This window comes from Apostichopus japonicus, chromosome 8 (assembly GCF_037975245.1).
Source record: "Apostichopus japonicus isolate 1M-3 chromosome 8, ASM3797524v1, whole genome shotgun sequence".
NCBI classification, from domain to species: Eukaryota; Metazoa; Echinodermata; class Holothuroidea; order Aspidochirotida; family Stichopodidae; genus Apostichopus; species Apostichopus japonicus.
In genome coordinates, this window is record NC_092568.1 from 18,636,563 (window position 1) to 18,654,983 (window position 18,421).

Genomic DNA, 18,421 nt, shown 5'->3' on the forward strand with positions numbered 1-18,421 from the left:
TTAATAATACCCCTTACCAATAGAACTCTTGCGAGGACGTGGTGACACACACACACACACACACACACACGCTACATTCGATCATGCGGAACCTTACCTTGAAGTAAAACATATTGCAAATATCTTTGTGGTACAATAATAAATAACATAAGTATTTATCATGTACAATCATGAAGTTTGGAAAATGTCATTTTGTCATTCTGCTATTTACAAAGATGTGTCACTATTTATACCTTGAAGCTCAGGCAGAGCGGTCTTAATTCCCATTGATGAACTGACGTCTATACAGTAAATCACCACGCCAGCCTGTGACACAGGTTTATCTGTCTCCAGGGTAACCTCCGTCCCTTGTTCAGAGGAAGCTTCGACCAAAAAGTCGACCTGAGATTCTTTTGGAATCTGCAACATTAACAACAAAATGAAAATGAAAATACATGTTTTCAATTCTAAATTGGAAATATGTGTGCTATTAATAAGATATGCCATGCTATAGTATGAAAAATTAACTGACATTTTTGAAGTCACACTTCATATGCACCACGCCTGTCTGGACACTGACGTAAAAACTTCTTGGACATTGCTCAATTCTCATTTAAATATTAAATTTTGCTTTAAATATTGAACTTGTTCTTAGACTGATTTTGATAACAGTTCAGGGTTTTGTTTACATTCGTTGTAAGAAGGAACACTAACATATCGCCCATACATAGTCTCCAGGGTTTTGTTCACGTTTTTTGTAAGAAGGAACACTAACATATCGCCCATATAGTCTCCAGGGTTTTGTTAACGTTTGCTGTAAGAAGGAACACTAACATATCGCCCATATGTAGGCTCCAGGATTTTGTTCACGTTTGTTGTAAGAAGGAACACTAACATATCGCCCATATGTAGTCTCCAGGATTTTGTTCACGTTTGTTGTAAGAAGGAACACTAACATATCGCCCGCATGTAGTTTCCAATAGATTTCAGTCTAAACAAAGAAGTCTTCACACACTACCCTACTGACATTAAAAATCTGTGGTACCTAGTAGTAAGTCAAGTACACCAGCTCAAGCACAGCAACTAATACTATGACCACGTACTGTATCTGAGGAGCTTCAATTACCTCACCATTGATATATTCCAGTGGAGATATAATTTGTACAAATTTTTATAGTCACTATTCAAAACATGTGAAAACTAGATTGTTTCAAGGTAAAACGGTTCTCTGGATAGCTCTCTTAGAGCAGGAGTTTTATATCCTGAGGTCACTCCATGGTGTGATTCTGTTTTTATATTTATGTGTGTGTGGGTGTATGTGCGTTCGTGCGTTTGTTTTTCTATCTGACCGTGGACTTGAACAAAAGAATTCCAGGTCCTCGGTTGTGATTTCTAAAGAATCACCACGTCCTCAGAAGAGTCCTATTGTATGGGGTATTGTTAAGGTTAGGGTATGTGGATTTGAACAATGGGAAATACAATGGGGTCCTCGGTCTGAATGTAATACAAACATGTGTGTATGCATGGGTGTGTATGCGTGTATGTGTGATTTTTCAATCTTGCAAAGAGCAAAACTAGAAATTTTGTGAACCTCTTTATAGACTGAAATGACACACAATCACACACTTACTTCCTCATCAGAAACGTCTACCTCATTTTTGGTGTCACAGAAATCGCTGCAGACATAAAAAAGAAAGAAAAGAAAAGCAAAACAACCTTGGAGCAAGCATTCAATTATATGCGGCTCATTGAGAAAGATCAGAGATGATTATCTAAGTTCCCCCAACTTTTGCCTTGATGCCCTCGGGGACCTTCCAGCAGTGGATGTTGATGTCTACAGAAATGGGAGAAGAGGTATTCCCCCCCCCCCCCTCTCCTCTGCCCTTCCTTTGAGAAATTTTTATAGGTTGCTTAGTTGCCATAATTTTAAAGTAATTTACACTCAAAGTTTTTACACTTTCTCGTTTCTTGGTTAGACTAGTGCCGCAGGCAATCGGCGACGGTTATATGAATCAATTGCTTATCAGGCGAACGAAAAACATTCTCAACAACAGTTCAACTTTTTGTTTCTTTTGTTATTTATCAGTTTTCTTGTCTGTACTGTAGCTAGCTTCTTGTTTTAGTGGCAACACGTTAATTGATATTAAGTTTTGCAAAGCACACTAAAGAGGACACTGAGTAAAATTGTGATATACTATACAGGTAAATGGGATCGCACTGGGGATCGCATGGCATCTCACAGTACAATGTAAAGCTGTATCTTTACAATATTTGAGAGTTGGCATGCAATAGCATATACAGCACAACAGAAATAAATTTAACAAAGGTTTAATTGCAACCAAAAAAAAAAATAATAATAATCATGGAATATGTTTTGTTTGTAAGAATATATTTTCACATCCATTATATTATTGGAGGTCGATTAACTCAAAGATATAGAAAGAAAAGGGGGGGGGGGGGTGGTGGAGGTTCTTCTGACAAAAATGATTTCTATTCATGGAACCATACTTAGAGTTAGGTGGAAGATAGTGAAAAGCTGTTTTCAAAATGTGTATGTTTCTCGCTGATATTTAAGCATAATGACCTGATCCAGTCGATTGACCTCCACCAAAACCAATATGATTCTAGCAGTAATGTGAGGAGACCTGTACCTCGTAAGGTCCAGCCAAACTGTGGTCTTCCTTGAGATGTTCTTTATAATTTTGTTTCTCTCTGATATGACCTTTTAACCTTCACTAAACAAAATAGGGTTCCTAACCCCACCAAAGGATATTTATGCAATACACATGTACTCCTTTAAGGTTGCACACTCCACACTTAACATATCATATCAATCGGCCAAAATGTCCTCATTCAGGAAAAGTGCCAAATAGAAACAGGGAAACATCATTCTCCTTCTTTTTTTTTATAACAGGACTTGGGTTTTTTTTTGTGGCTTAGATGTCAAAGGGCACAAAATAGAAGCCACTGAGAGATGTGAAAATTGAGACAAATTTTGCAGTTAACAGGTCACTCTTCAAAGAGTGGCATGGAAAACCTGATAACTGGTGAGTAGAGATGCTTGTTTTACAATTGAAAACAACTTTGGGCTCTTTTCTAAAACTCTAAATAGTCATGGTATGGAAACTTGAGGTACACAGCAACTAGTATACAGCATTTGACCTGGTGAAAACTACTACCAGGATTTAGAACCGTATTACTTTGACGAAAACTTTAGTGTGTAAGTCAACAGGCTATTGATATATATGGAGTATGCTACCTTACGTCATCGTGCTCACATGCCATGAGTACACCATACTAGTGCCCAACGACTTACTGTACATCATTTCTTGTGTGCTTGCTTCCTGACATTGATATTAGTATCACACAGTCAGACAACATACATAAAACCAACCAGACAATACAAGGTGACAACACTACCCAAAGAAGAAAAAACTATGGCAAAATTAAGAGAAAAGACCATTGGAGAATATGAAAGACAATAGATGAAAAGCACATGTTGAATAATGGAGCACACGCAGGCTAAACACAAAGACTAGGTTGATCAAAATAGGTCTTCAAGAGGTTATATATAGCATGAATAGCATTTTTATTTACATAAAGAATACTCACCACATCCATGTTTGTTTGGAGGTATCTCCAGAGGAGGATGGTGTTACGGTCGATATGTGAGATAAAATGGCGGGGCACTTGCAACAGGATACAGCGTCTCCCGTCATTATCTTGGGGTCATTCTCCAGAGTTCCCAGAGAAACAAGGATAACATTGCCATCAGCTCTCCTTGTTTTGTGTGACTTAATTTCAGCGTATGGCACTCTGTCAGGGACTTGAGAAGGAGACACTTTTAAAAATCAACTTTTAACAATTTTGACTTAGTTTCCCTCTCATACTAACACCCAATTGAGAAATCTGCAAATTTTATAAGTACCAATTGGATGCTTGGCTTCCCTCTCACTATTCGACCCATCCTCCCTTTATAGTCAGTGAATTTTGATTAACAGCATGGGAAAAGTATCCTAACAATTGGATAGCCATCCCAACATAAGGTAAACGCCAGTAACCCTCTAAAACATACATGTTTCTGCTTTAAAGGAATAAGGATAAGAAACAAATAGGAAAGGGTTAATTGCACTTCCCAAACTTTGTGACACACTACCCTATATTACCTACGTGCAAAATTATGTTACTTGCTATCTGTGTCCAAAATCACTTGACGACTACGAATATTACACAATATTACACAATTTTATCAGATTTTTGAAGCAAAGTCAGACAATACCTCTTGGCGGCTGATCTTTGGAGAGCTGAATTTTATCCTTTGGTATCCCCTTCACAGTTATGGTCGTACGGAAGGATTCTTCGATGGTTGGATCGTAGTCATTTAGGAAGGTGTCTTGGGTGAGACGAATCACTATGGAGGACTTACCGACACCTCCAGAACCCAAAATGGCAATCTGTAAAGAGCAAAAATTTTTCAATGCAGACTGCATGCAGAGAAAATGAAAACAGTTCCACAAAAAGAGAGATAACATCATGTTTCAAACTTAAGTTCATGCACTGGTTCCCCATCCCCTCCCCAGGGGTATGTACGCCGCTTCTCCTTTGTGATGCCCTGGTACAGCGATCATAGAAACAACAGTCAACATATATACCGGGGACATTCTAAGATGTGTTCAACAATTCCCCTCATGGTTGACACGATACAGAGTCATACACTAGATGATACTGTAACTGCATGTGTAAAAAGACAAATAGTTTTGATACATTTCAGTCATAACGATGACTGCTGTTTAATCCCCTTTTACATTTAAGTAACGTCTTGAAACCAACCCTGTACTCGATGCCAGTACGGATCGTTCTTCTGATGAGCTCTTCAAAAGCAAGTGTGACTTTCTCTCCAGTCTTTGCTGATGTTTCCATGAAAGCCATGTCTCTGGCTTTCGCCTCCTTCTCGCCATCGGCAGCTGGTACTTGACGTTCACTCTCAAGATCTGACTTATTCCCGCAGAGTATCTGAGTATTAAAACAAAAAAAGGTCTAAGGCGTGGGGGAAAAGGCAGTTTGAACCATTCATATTACAGCACGTGTATCTAATGTCACAAACTACAAATGTTGAGCATGAAATTCATTTCTTCTGAAATGTTTCGATAGTTCCACGATTCCATGGTCATGTAACCATGCGCCCCACAAACGCACAGGACATAACTTATCAAACATGTCTATACACTCTAACCATAGGTTTGTTAAGTTAACCATAAATGACAAACTTGAAGGGCGATCAGATGTAACTTTTTAATTCATAAGTGCTCAGGCAAAGATATAACTTACTTTTTCATAAAGAAATGCCACGCTGAAACCATTTTGTGTCCATTTACATGACTATTACTCATAAAAGACCTCATGTCCACTCACTCTGCTACAGCTTTAGCTAAACATGTCTTGCAACCAATCACATTGCTGCACATGTCATCACTCATGTACAGAGCAGTATTTTTTATCGGAAAGAAAGACAAAAACTTACGGCTGAAAATGATGTTCCTTTAATCCTCTTGGCCAGAGTGTGAATGTCTAGAGCTGCTTGAAAACTATTCTTGTCATCGATAGAGTAAACTATCACAAAAGCTTGGCCTAACCGCATATACTGTCAAAGACAAATTAAAGATCTTTTATCGGCAGAATGTCTTTGTTGTCGATAAAATATCCATTTCCAAAAGTAATTGGCATATTAGTATGAGGTTCCTGAAATATGAACCAAAAATCTTGGTGAATGACTATTTTGGTCGTTGCTATTTTATTGATTACAAAGTCAGAATAACTGTAAATGCCAAGACTTACGGTGTTTCGGGCACATACGATCCACTGTAGGCTTACCTGTCTCCTCACGGTCACAGCAGTCTCGCTCTACGGTGTCTGGCGTGACCCGATATTAACCTCTGGGAGGCAGAAGTGAAAAGTGCAATCGAACGGTGGTGCCAAACCGAAGGACCGACTGACTGGTTGCTAAGGGCATCCAGTGCTAAAGAAGTTTACTACAGTACCAGTTCACTCAAGGCAAGGTAGATTGAGAGTGCCCAATTTGTTAACAGAATGTGTGTAAAGTTGTTTTACATTGTACTGCACATAATCCTACCTGCTCCCGCATGGTAGAAAACTCCTCTTGCCCTGCCGTGTCCAGAATATCCAGCATGCAAACATCTCCCTGTCCAGAGAAAAGAAAGAGAATCAAGAGGATCAAAATAGGCTTCATGATCAAACTGTAACTGGTGTTACCAACAAAAAACAACAATTACAGAAACTTTCAACAGCCAGACACTACTAACATGTATTGTACTAGCTAAAGAACTTTAAGAAGTTACTTCATAATTATATATGCTAGACCCATTTTATTTTTGAGAGGGTCAGGGGGGGAGGGTGGGTGGGTGTTGGGACAGAGTGTTTGGTTTCTCTTTGTGCCTTTCTTTGATTTCTTTATCCTCAGGTAGCTTAACCAAATTGATGGGTATCTTCATTGACAATTTACAGTAACTCCACGTTTATAAAATATTCAATTGTGAAGTTTGACCACGCTGGTATTTTGTTTGCTATCGAAATTCTAATTACTTGTTGCATTTGTAGCTTTGCACATGTGAAAATAAATAAATTCAGTTCAACCAAAGGAAGTTTTTGTTGAATTGGAGAGGTCCCAGCGCCCCACCTCCATGCCCCCCCCCCCCCAATTGCACACCTACAGCTGAAGCAGCTAAAATGTTCAAATCTTTGTTACACACCCTTGGGGCCCAGCCTTCTCATCCGATCCTTCTACATACTCTCATACTGATATTTCTTCATGGGAACACGTTAACGCCCTCTCTTGCATCCCTCAACTAACCAAAATCCTGCCTCCCAGCAGTCATTACTAAAACTGCCTGAACTATATTGCTACGGGTTGTATATTGCTAGCAATATGATACATGAAGATTTGATATTAAACTACCAATATTTATTGTCTCCATGCTCATTGCAGAGTATGCATGCATGATTTAGTTACAAGTTGACGTAACTACAATTATATAATATTAAAGCTATAAATAAATCAATTTGCGTCAAAAGCATATAGAACGTTGCCTGGGTTTCAGGTTTCTTCAGGACATATGGATGATGTGGAAAGACCTCTCATTGCACAATGCTAAACAGGATATAGCGCAATGCTAACAGGTTAGCATTACATCATGCTAACAACCAAGGGTCAGATGCTAGGGGAGGGGGGGGGGCAGAGTACCAAATGAAGGGGGAACATGTACCCTTTACAATTAGAACACAGAGCAGATGCATCTTTTTTGTAAACAGATGAATAATACAGAATTCATAATCAAAGATCATCAATATCCCCACGTGATCATCAGCAATTACACTTACATCTTCATCATTCTTTTTCAGATCATCCAAGCTTGCTTTCTTCAATCCTTCTTCCAATATTATCACATCAGCATCGTCGTCTTCACCTTGCAGATAGACAAACTTACTTCCGAATTCCATCTTGTCTGAATCTAGTTCCCTGAAGTCACAAATTGAGGTAACAGTCTACTTTCCTGCAGAAAAGAAAGTTGTATACAGTAATGAGAAATAATTAAACTTGAAAATAAAACTTAGTATAAAACCTACAGTGGCCTACCGGCAAGTGTTTACAAATTGTTTGACAGAAGGTGATTGAGCAAGAATCCTTTTCTGATATTAAAGTTAAACTGTTGTCTTAGTTACTTATAAGTGATTAAGTCAGTTATTTAAGCTCTCTACTACTATATACTACCATTCCCTGCACAGTGACGCACTCTTATATTTGATTGTATATGGAGTAAAAAAACACAATTTAATTGACCATCCAATTAAATCCAATATACAACTTTGAAAATAATCCTCAAATGCTCAGGAAACACAAATATTAAGCTGCTTAAAATGGTTGGTTAAACTTGCAACCTCAGGCAAGTGTTGCAATAGATCTGTTCTCTGATTAATATGAATTAATGGACTGGTGCATACTGTACCATGAAATAATTTATTTGGTATTTCAATGAACGATGAAATGCACAATGGGCAGCTTGCTATACAGGAAGGAGCAAGGAGATCTATAGACCTAGGATAGCAGTTTTGCAGACAGAAATAATTTTATAAGAAACAATTCAGAGATTTCTGACCTGCAATGCAAAATATGAACACTAATAATTCCCTGCACACTAAGAGGATCCATTTCAATCTATGAGAAATGGATATTGGCTCTAAAACGATTTCTACAGTGACTAACTTAGGATAACACATAGCCTATGCCTAGTATGACAATACAGTATGTGTCCAAACTAAAGTTCAACTTGAACTTGAAGGAGAATAACACGGATAGTGAAGAACTACTGCTAGGGGGTGCAAATACGATGAATTAATTACGGTAACCAAGCTCACATGTAGGCCTAGGTTACTGTAAACAACCATACATGCATTCAGTAACCTACAGTTATTCTTTCATTACCTGGCTAAATTGCTGGACAACGACGGCGCAGTATTTCCATTTTTGTCAATTCTGCCGTGCTGAAACAGATTTTAACCACTGTCACGGTTCTGCGAGGAGCTGCCGGAAGTACTTTCCTACGGAAGCGTAGAAGGGACATTGCATTGACGAGTTACCAACTTGACAAAACGACAATTATCTGCAAATTGACGAGTTGACGAGATGGTAACGTGACAAAATTCAGAAAATTGACGTTTTGACGAGATAACGGATCTCGTCAATGCATCAATTTTCTGAATTTTGTCATCTTGTCGAGATGGTATACGTAGTAAGTGTGCAACTCGTCAATTTGCAGAAAATTGATGCATTGACGAGATCCGTTATCTCGTCAAAACGTCAATTTTCTGAATTTTGTCATCTTGTCGAGATGGTAGTAAATGTGCAACTCGTCAATTTGCAGAAAATTGTTGCATTGACGAGATCCGTTATCTCGTCAATGCATCAATTTTCTGAATTTTGTCATCTTGTCGAGATGGTAGTAAGTGTGCAACTCGTCAATTTGCAGAAAATTGTTGCATTGACGAGATCCGTTATCTCGTCAATGCATCAATTTTCTGAATTTTGTCATTTTGTCGAGATGGTAGTAAGTGTGCAACTCGTCAATTTGCAGAAAATTGATGCATTGACGAGATCCGTTATCTCGTCAAAACGTCAATTTTCTGAATTTTGTCACGTTACCATCTCGTCAACTCGTCAATTTGCAGATAATTGTCGTTTTGTCAAGTTGGTAACTCGTCAATGCAATGTCCTTTCTACGCTTCCGTACTTTCCTTTCCCGGATTGTTTACAGATTTTGAGATCATTTACGAATTTCAGACAGTTTGAAGACAGGTTGAGCTAAGAGAGGGCGCTGTTGAAATTCACTGAAACAGAATTTCTTCCCTCTTACAACGTCAGTCATTCTTCCCGAAATTAGTTCTCTTACATGTTAGGTTTATGGTTCATAACTTTTTAAGTCATTAAAAGAAATTAAAACTATATATATATTTAAAGAAAAGTTGGAATTGAGACTTACATTGAATTCATTCATGTTTGTCATCTGTTTTTGACTAATTCTTCATTTTTTACGACTTGTGGCAATTGCAAGTTCACAATATCATACACTTCGTGCATCATAATACGGTTATGCTTTCTATATCAGAACAGTAAACCGATGTCGTGGGATACAGTAATTCATCTTTAGTTATTTATTGATCATGAGCTGTTGTCGAGTTCTCTAAAGGTACAGGTTGCACCATAGATGCATAGAAAATGAAGCCAGTTTATGGGTAAAACTGAAGCTAGATTTACGTTCACCTATAAGGTCGGTATCAAACTCCTGCTGGTTCGTCCAGGTGCCGTCAAAACGATAAACGAAAGCTGCATATATATGCCTTTGCTTCACTTTTTGTGCATGTTGATTATGTTATATATATAACAGATGACGTACTATACTTGTTTATTCAAACTAATACATGTTTTTCATGAATTAGCTCAGTACTTTACGGCACCAACATTATTTTTTGTCAAGTAATTAACAATTATAGTGAAATGGATGTCCATCGATCACAGAAAGACCTATAGAGTTATTACTTTGCCAATCGGAATTTTGATAAAACCATACATACATTTTCGTAATAATAAATCTTCTTAGTATGTGTCTATATATTGTATACCGATATATAATAATAATAATCAACAGTTATTTGTACGGTACTTCAGCGACCAAAAATGTGGAAGGAACCCACAAGGGCTTATGGCTTACAACTTACACGTCAGCCCTGGCTTCCAATTCAACATTTTAACTCAAATTTTGATACTTTACCATTTAGAAAGTCATTTTAGATGGGAAAACCATAGGTTGCTCTTGGTTGAAAGAAACCCATCCTTACTATGAACCTCCCGATTGGCTAAGCCTCATTCCATTGCCACCACCTCTATCCACTCGGCCGCAGCACGGATATGATACATGATATAGATAATGCCATGTTTGCCAGGGGCGCCGTAGGTTCTCAATCTAGGACTTTGGGGCACAAAACAACGAGGGGAGACTAGGGAAATGTGACTTTTGATTTGAGGAGCCGGCAAACTACAAAGCTATACCTCAGCTTCCAACAAAATGGATCCTCTGTATATTGTTTAGCCAGAAATGCTAGAAAATCAGGTCTTTTACGCCGGTGCCTTCCAATTATAAGGTCCCGAGTTCGAGTCACTGCAAGATTATTAATGTATGTAGTCCAGTTACAGAGTTGTTGAAAATTGACAATTCATAATCATGGACGTTAAATACTGTAAGCTACTGACATCGGTCAGCTTTCGGCTTTGATAAGCCATTGAGGCTTCTTCGCGAGTTCCTGCTTGCAAAAGGACTAAAATACATACATATAACTGCACGGCACTCCTCAATTACATATTTATTAAAATTTTGCAATATGAGGGCACTTTTTATATAACTAAAGGGCAATTGGTAGTAACAAAATACATTCCGAGTCAAATCACAGATGGCTTTTGCTGCACCACTCCAAAAATTCCCAAATGTTTTGTATAATTGGAACACCATGACATGATCACATTCTGAATATTTTAGTTGCATTGCTTCACAATTGGCCGATTTATCAAACTTTGTAATTCCGCAATTTTTCGCAATCGTGGCATTTTGGCATTTGCTTGACTTTTGAGGTCTCAGTTCTCAGCAATTAAACATCCTACTACCTTTCTATTACAGATGCCTATAATCTATTCCATTATATTCTATAACATAAAAAATAAGGTGTCTTGTGGAGTTAGGTTCTATTCTGTGCAAGAAAAATATATATGCTAAACAAAGCGGTACGGTGCTTCTTACAGAATATATTTTTTGCACAGAATAGAACTTAGTTGTTAGATAATATTATTTTTTTTCTTACAGAGAATAAAAATTTATTTTTGCACAGACAAATTTTTTTCTCTAGTAGCTTATATATATATTTTCTGTCACAGAATTTATATATTTTGTTAGAGAAAAATATTTTTCGGTCACAGAATTTACATACTTTTTGAAAAGGATATATATATTTCTTTAGAGAATACATTTTTTTCTTTTAGAGAATAAATATATTCTTGGCAGAGGAAAAAACATTTTTTCTGTTAGAGAATATATATTTTTGACAGAATATTTATTGTAAGAGAATATATATATTTTTTTGCACAGAATACATATTTGTTATTAAGAAAATACTTTCTGTACGCCTGGAGAATATATAAATATATTATTTAAGGGAATAAAAATAATTTTCAGGGAATATAGATGTGAATACATTTATATATAAATATGTCTAAAATTTAGTTTTCAAGTTAACCATGTATGTATTTCGCAAGTACATCATATATATTTGTACGTAATATATTCCGCTTTCTCGCGCCATATTTATCATCCTTGTGAAGTCAGAACGCGACGGTGTTTATTTCAGTCACGGTTGGCAGCCCTCTTAGGGTTTTAATCAGGAGCTTTCTATTTCATAGCTGTTGTAGGTGTCGTACCAGAAGTAATCGATCCGTTATCTTACACACTAAGTCCGTCACGTTTAGGGTCCGCTAAAGTATAGCTAAAATTTCAACTGACATATCATACCCCCACGTTGATATCTGAGGGCTTGGCCTAACTAGACTTTGAGCTAGAAGTGGAGCAACTTAAGCATACTGAACCGTCTGCTCGCACGGACAAACATCCAGATTTAAACACAGAATTCTTAACTGATTTGTGTCACCTCCAATCCTCCTTATTTGAACACCATCTCTACTTTGACGTATGCGTTTCCACATCAAGACATTCAAAACGATCGCGGTGACTAAAAATATGCCAAAACAGGCACTGCATTAGGTCACTTTACGTCTTGTGTGTGTCTGTGTGCGTGTGAGAGAGAGAATTGGTGAGAATAGGTGAGAATTAAATAAGACTAGTGGAACACTAATTGTTGTTACTCAGTGTTTCACGTGTTTAGCGATCACCAGACGTAGTCCGTGGCGATGATAAATTCCCAATCATGTCACCACAAAATGCCTGATGTTCAAGGCAAGCAACACGGATAATGAAACAAGTTACCAGTGTTAAAAAGGGCATTGGTTTAACAAATTCATCGATGGGTCACACGAGACACTACAAGCCCACACTAACTCGTTATTTCTGGAAATAACGTTACATGTAACTTATATTATATACACTTGGTGGTGGATAGGACAGACAAGTGATAATTGATAATAAAACATTGAAAGATGAAATCAAACGAACCTATATATCTGCACCGATTGTTGTAGCGATCCAGGAACCGTTCGGCTGTAGGCCTATAAGTCTCCGAGGCTAGACTGATGAAGCTGACGAAATAAAACGTCCTACGCCGTGCGAGCTAGAAACAGAAAAGATATATTAATAGGTAATCAGCTGTTTGTCTTGAACTTGAACTTCGGATGATTAGCTTACTCAGATTATCAACAGTTAAGCATATATATTTATTAAGTATCCCAGTAACCTAGATGACGTAAGCCATTTGTTCAGGACTATGTTAAGTTCATGGTTAGATCTTTTAAGTTATATTGAACTAACCTTCATTGCCTGAGCAACGATAATTAGAGAAAGGGGGGGGGGGGTATTTTGTTCGCTCGCTCGTTCAAGTACTACTAATCACAACTTTGCCTGGCATCGGACGTCAAACCGACACTAAAAGAGCTTTCTTTCGTTCACATGAAAGTGTTGACTCCATCAGACGTTTGTGACTGCTTAAATATACATTGTTATCTATATTGATATCTCTATTACCACATTGTGGATACAAACAATCTTCCCATTAACATGATAAAATGACACCGCACGAAGCATTTCGATTTCGATATGTTTAAAATTCAACTTCTTTTTCGAGCTTCTTTTGTATTCACCTGAAGTGATAACCTAGATTATACATTAGTCCACAATCGTATTATTAATTAATGTTCCCCAATGTGGTACAGAAAACATCAAGCCCCATGTCTTAACCAGGGGCGTATCCAGGATTTTCTAACCAGGGGGCGCAAAGTACTATCTAAGCGGAGCGCCACCATCTTGGCGATGTCTTGGCGTTTTTCTTCTGCTCTCTCCTTTTCTCCCTTTCTACTTTTTCTCTCTTTTTTCTTTTTCTTTTCCCTTCCTTCCTCCTCATTTTCCCCCTCTTTTTTCCCTTTTTTCTCTTTTCTTTTTCTCTTTTCTTTTTCTTACCCGGGGGGCGCACGCCCCAACGCCTCTCCCTGGATACGCGCCTGAGAGTGTATGTTCAGCTGGCATTCACCAGCCAGCCATGTAGATGATGAAGGGGGCTAGTAGTCCCAATATTGTGATATTGTGATATGTTGTGGGCGGAGGTCATATATTCGTTTGAGTTCACCAGGGGTCAAATTGTGGAAACCATTGTTTATCACTATATTTTAACAAGGACAGACTAGTATTTTGATGTATCACATTTAGTACAAGAAGCCAGTTGTTGAGGTCTATGGTCATTTCAGGACAGCCTGTGTCATTGTGAATTATTGTTTGTCACATCACACTGCTTTTCACTGTATTACTAAGATCAAAATGGCATCTAATGATCACCGTTTTATCTTTGTAACCATAACTTTGAAACAGCTTTGAACAATGAAAGGATCTAATTGAAATGGAGTTATATTGTGAGAATTACCGTATACACACAGTCTCTATATAAATTACAAAGCCACTATCGTTTATGCCAAAGAATCTACGATATGACGAATAGCAGCAACCAATCAAAGCATTGGCTTCATATGATTTGCTTTAAACAAGAAGATATTCATTGTATGTGTGGCTAAATGTGTAAGACTGCATTGACTCCTTACATAAGTGCTCATTCTGGACACTCAAAGAGTAAACTTCAGAAATAAGAGATCTGCCAAGCAAGAAGATATAGGCCTACCAAATTGGAATTGGTCTAAAGTCCGAGTGCAGAAAACTGGACTCGAGTACTATAAACGTGTGGGTATTACACATTTCTTTGTGGGTATACTGTACGGGTGGGATCTACATTAAATACGTGTTTGTTGCCACATTGTTCAGTTCAGTGGTGTTGTTATTGTTTGTTGTGTAGGGCAATCAATCTTGTAAAGCTTTATACAACAGACACATCACTACCTGTGATTCATTGATTAACGGTAAACTGTAACCGTGGGTGCTTTTTTGTTTTTTAAATTATGTGATGCAACTTACCCTGCAGGTAGAAACAATTAAACACAAGAACACTGTGATACAACAAATTTGAACACATTGTTAGTAACAGATGATGAAGCCACAAATGAAAGTATGAGTTCATGTATAAGAATTCAAAATAATAACAATTTTGGAAGCTAGGAAAGTTTTAATGAAAATGGTTACACATCTCTAAAAGAGTAATGGCGTTCCGTTATAACAATTCCTCATTCATATAAACGCTTAATAGACATGCCTTTTTACCTGCAACTTTAAACCAGGGAGTTGAAAAAAATATTCATCTGTTTGCACAAATCGTAGATATAACCCTCAGTGTCAACGTGTAAATTGTGTAAACAAGAGTACAACGACACAGGATTCGGTATTTGAGCAGGTTTCCAATAACATGTTTTAGTACTTTTTGGAATAATATCTTTCTTTCTTTCTTTCTTTAAAAAAAACGCAACTTCTCAAAAGAACCAACATTCTTCCAATCCTTTGTATAGATGATTGAATTTGTTTCAAAACAAATAAATGATAACAATCAACCGCAAAGTAGAAGGTTAAAAACACTCCCGTTACAAAGAAGTTTCATGCTGAAAGCAGTCAATGATGCGTTTCCAAATTTCCTGTGATTTGTTTGGCTAATAGTCCCTACCATTGTCTGCAAACATTTTTGCATTTATCGTGCTCAATAAACACAACGTATTATGTTTAAGTAACTTATTTATATAGCGCATTATACCGACGGTCTCAATGCAACTAATTGTAACGTTGCTGTCCCGTGTAGAGATAGCAAAGTTTGTAGTATAGGCTCTTATGTGTGTGCACTCTCAAATATCACAACGTGTAAGGTTGGCCACAGTCGACAAAATTCAGAAATTATGACGACATATCAGGAGGCAGGACTTTTTTATGCCTACATAAAATTGATTTGATGTGGACATAAATTCAAATTAATGCTGGCATATATTAAAATAATGCTGGCACCGTACCGTACCAGCTGCGTACTGATAATGCAGTTGGCACCTTCCTCTTTCAATCTGTTTCAATCTGTGTGAATATTAATGTACATTTAAAGAGTTGTGTCTGTATTGCATGTATGGGCTACCACATTATGTCAAAATATTCTTGCTATGAGTTGCACTTCTCTTTATATAGTAAGTATACCTTGTAAAGGGTTTCAGTGCAAACACATGAATTTATTTGTAATCTAAGATAATACATATAATATTAATGTCCCCACGCTTCCATAGGCATGAGTTGTTTAATTTGCATTTATGATTTTCAATATGCACATTATAAACCTATAACTATAGGATATCCGTTGCGCACAAGCCAATGTTTTTGTCAGGGGTCATTATAACTAAGTATTGTGCGTTCCTGTAGAGGTAATTTAAAGTGCATGTTTTCATGGAGGAACGTGGGGACGCAAGTTTTTTCTGAGCGGACGCAAACAATTTTTAAGATGTTGTATCCCGGCGCTGGCGCAACTCTTAAAATCCCAGTAACATTACTGAGAATAATACTTGGTATTAATATAAGATTTTTCTATTTGTACAGCTTTCTGCTGATTTCTCAAGTCTTGCTAATGTAAACCTGTGAAACTACATTCTTTTCATTCCTTGATCAACATCTGGACAGAATGTTAGACAAGTTTACTGAAACAAGCTAAGGTTTCAATGCACACAAAATGCAAGCAAGCTGCAAAATGTTCAGGTTGGTTGTGCATGATAAATTAATGGTAGTTTTATCATTTCAATTTGTATATGGTGGCATCCAATAAATATATGTTTGAACAAGAGTGGATAGAGGGTGTGGGTCGAACCTCTTTTTCATAGCACACATAAATTCAAAAGAAACATGTCCTAGCTGTGTTAGATCTAGTTATAGTTTCAGTTTCCGTTCCTTCATTCCAGTATAAATAGCATAAAATACAATTATGTTTAATAAGAGAGAATAAAACGTTTGATAGATAAATTCCATAAAAGCGATTAAAGGCAAATTAAGAGTTAGTAAAAATAGCAACAGTTTTCAAAGTGTTAGTCAACTGAAAATAATAATTAGTAAAGATTCCTAAATCCTATTGGTCCATTCAGGTCAGCTGACCGTGGTTAATTCTGTGAGTAACGCACGGTAAAATTACGAGGCATCACTTTAATAAATCTTTGGTTATATGTAACCCAAAATGTTTTGTTTTATGATTTTTCCCCCACACAAATTGTAGTGTATGAATGAACGGGGTTAATCAACGGTCTAGCGTGCGTTACTCACATGATTAATGCACTCCGGGTGTTAATGCTATCGCTGGATGCACTCGGGCTCCGCCCTCGTGCATCGCTTGCATTATCCCCCGATCGTGCATTAATCCTGTGAGTAACGCACGCTAGACCGTTGATTAACCCCTTATTAAACAAAATCATTTAAGATACCATTTTGAATAAAAAAATATGCTCTGCATAGAAATGAATTTGTGATAATTTTAACCCAATATTATGTTGGTGCTATTGCACGATGTCATAGAAGTATGATGCTTTCATCGGTTTGAGTGCATATGTGTGTATGTATGTTTGCATACATGTGTATATGTGTGTGTATGTTTGTGTGAACGCTCGCGTACTTGTACTTCAAGTCTGCGTGCGTTTTTAAGAATAATCCTTCTTTAGGGGTTTCTGCAATCCCTCTTGCGTTCTTGATAAATGTAATGTGAACGGTCGCGGACTTATGGTGACCTGAGATTTCCGACTAAGTTATAATATCCGCTCTATCCAGTTGTAATTTGGCGGGTATTTTTGAACGTGCAGTAGGCGTGAGGTATACCATGGAGCTGTTTATAGCTCCATGGGTATACCTACGTTGTGTTTGTTCAAATGTCAGGCCGGGCCTTTCTTAACAGAAACACTTCCTAACGACGCTATACGTAAACACATTTTATTTTTCTTAGCACCGATTCGACCAACACTGCATAAAAGTCACCGTTAAGTTCGTGAGACTAGAACAAACTGAATGACAGTCCACTTAAATCTAATAAACTATAATTCATTGTACGCCAAACTCACAGGTTTTTGAAGAGGCCAAAAAAAACGGTAATTTATGATTACTTCGAAACGGATGATTTTGGACTCGGTTGCTACGGCAGTTACTAAAAGGCTAGAACCCTTACGTATGGCCGGCCTAGCATATAATGACGTTACATTAGCCTACTCATATACCTTCCTAGGTGTTAAGACCTAATATTAAATGCCTTCGATGTTGGATTAGCCTCAAATACGACATCAGCAGTAAAACAGTGACTAGCAAGATCGTTCGCTCATCCATTTGAAATGTTTGTAAGAAATTTGAATCTGGGTTAACGTGTAATGAATATAGTAAAACGGATTGGTTTGAAATTTGAATACAGTATACTGTTTACGTTTATGCGCAGTGGTGTATGCAGTAGAACCTACCAAAATAGTATAGCACTATGGCGGGCAATCAGTCTCAAATTGTGGGGAATCGACTTATACCGATTTAAATCGACATATACCAATTTCCTTCGACATATACTAGTTTCCAGCAGCTTAAATTGACTTCTACCGATTTAAATCGACATATACCAGTTTAATTCTACATATAATCGATCTAAATCGACATATACCAGTTTAATTCTACATATAATCGATCTAAATCGACATATACAATTTAAATCGATGATAAGTAAAATAAATCGGTATATGTCAATTTAA

General features: G+C 37.3%; 1 protein-coding gene across 3 annotated transcripts in view; it reads right to left on the bottom strand.

Moving 5' to 3' along the window:
• Positions 1 to 12,876, bottom strand: part of LOC139970869 (circularly permutated Ras protein 1-like) — a 33,714-nt gene extending 20,838 nt beyond the window's left edge. Inside the window, exons 1-10 of one of the 3 annotated variants that reach the window (XM_071976922.1) lie at positions 12,762 to 12,779; positions 8,477 to 8,592; positions 7,375 to 7,547; positions 6,110 to 6,178; positions 5,501 to 5,620; positions 4,810 to 4,992; positions 4,259 to 4,433; positions 3,592 to 3,805; positions 1,610 to 1,655; positions 234 to 399 (exon numbers count right to left, since the gene is read on the bottom strand). In XM_071976922.1, coding sequence (XP_071833023.1) covers positions 234 to 399; positions 1,610 to 1,655; positions 3,592 to 3,805; positions 4,259 to 4,433; positions 4,810 to 4,992; positions 5,501 to 5,620; positions 6,110 to 6,178; positions 7,375 to 7,494 — 1,093 coding nt within the window. In that variant the 5' untranslated portion in view covers positions 7,495 to 7,547; positions 8,477 to 8,592; positions 12,762 to 12,779. The other 2 variants (XM_071976923.1, XM_071976924.1) reach the window with 2 other exon arrangements.
• Between the last annotated feature and the right edge of the window lie 5,545 nt (positions 12,877 to 18,421).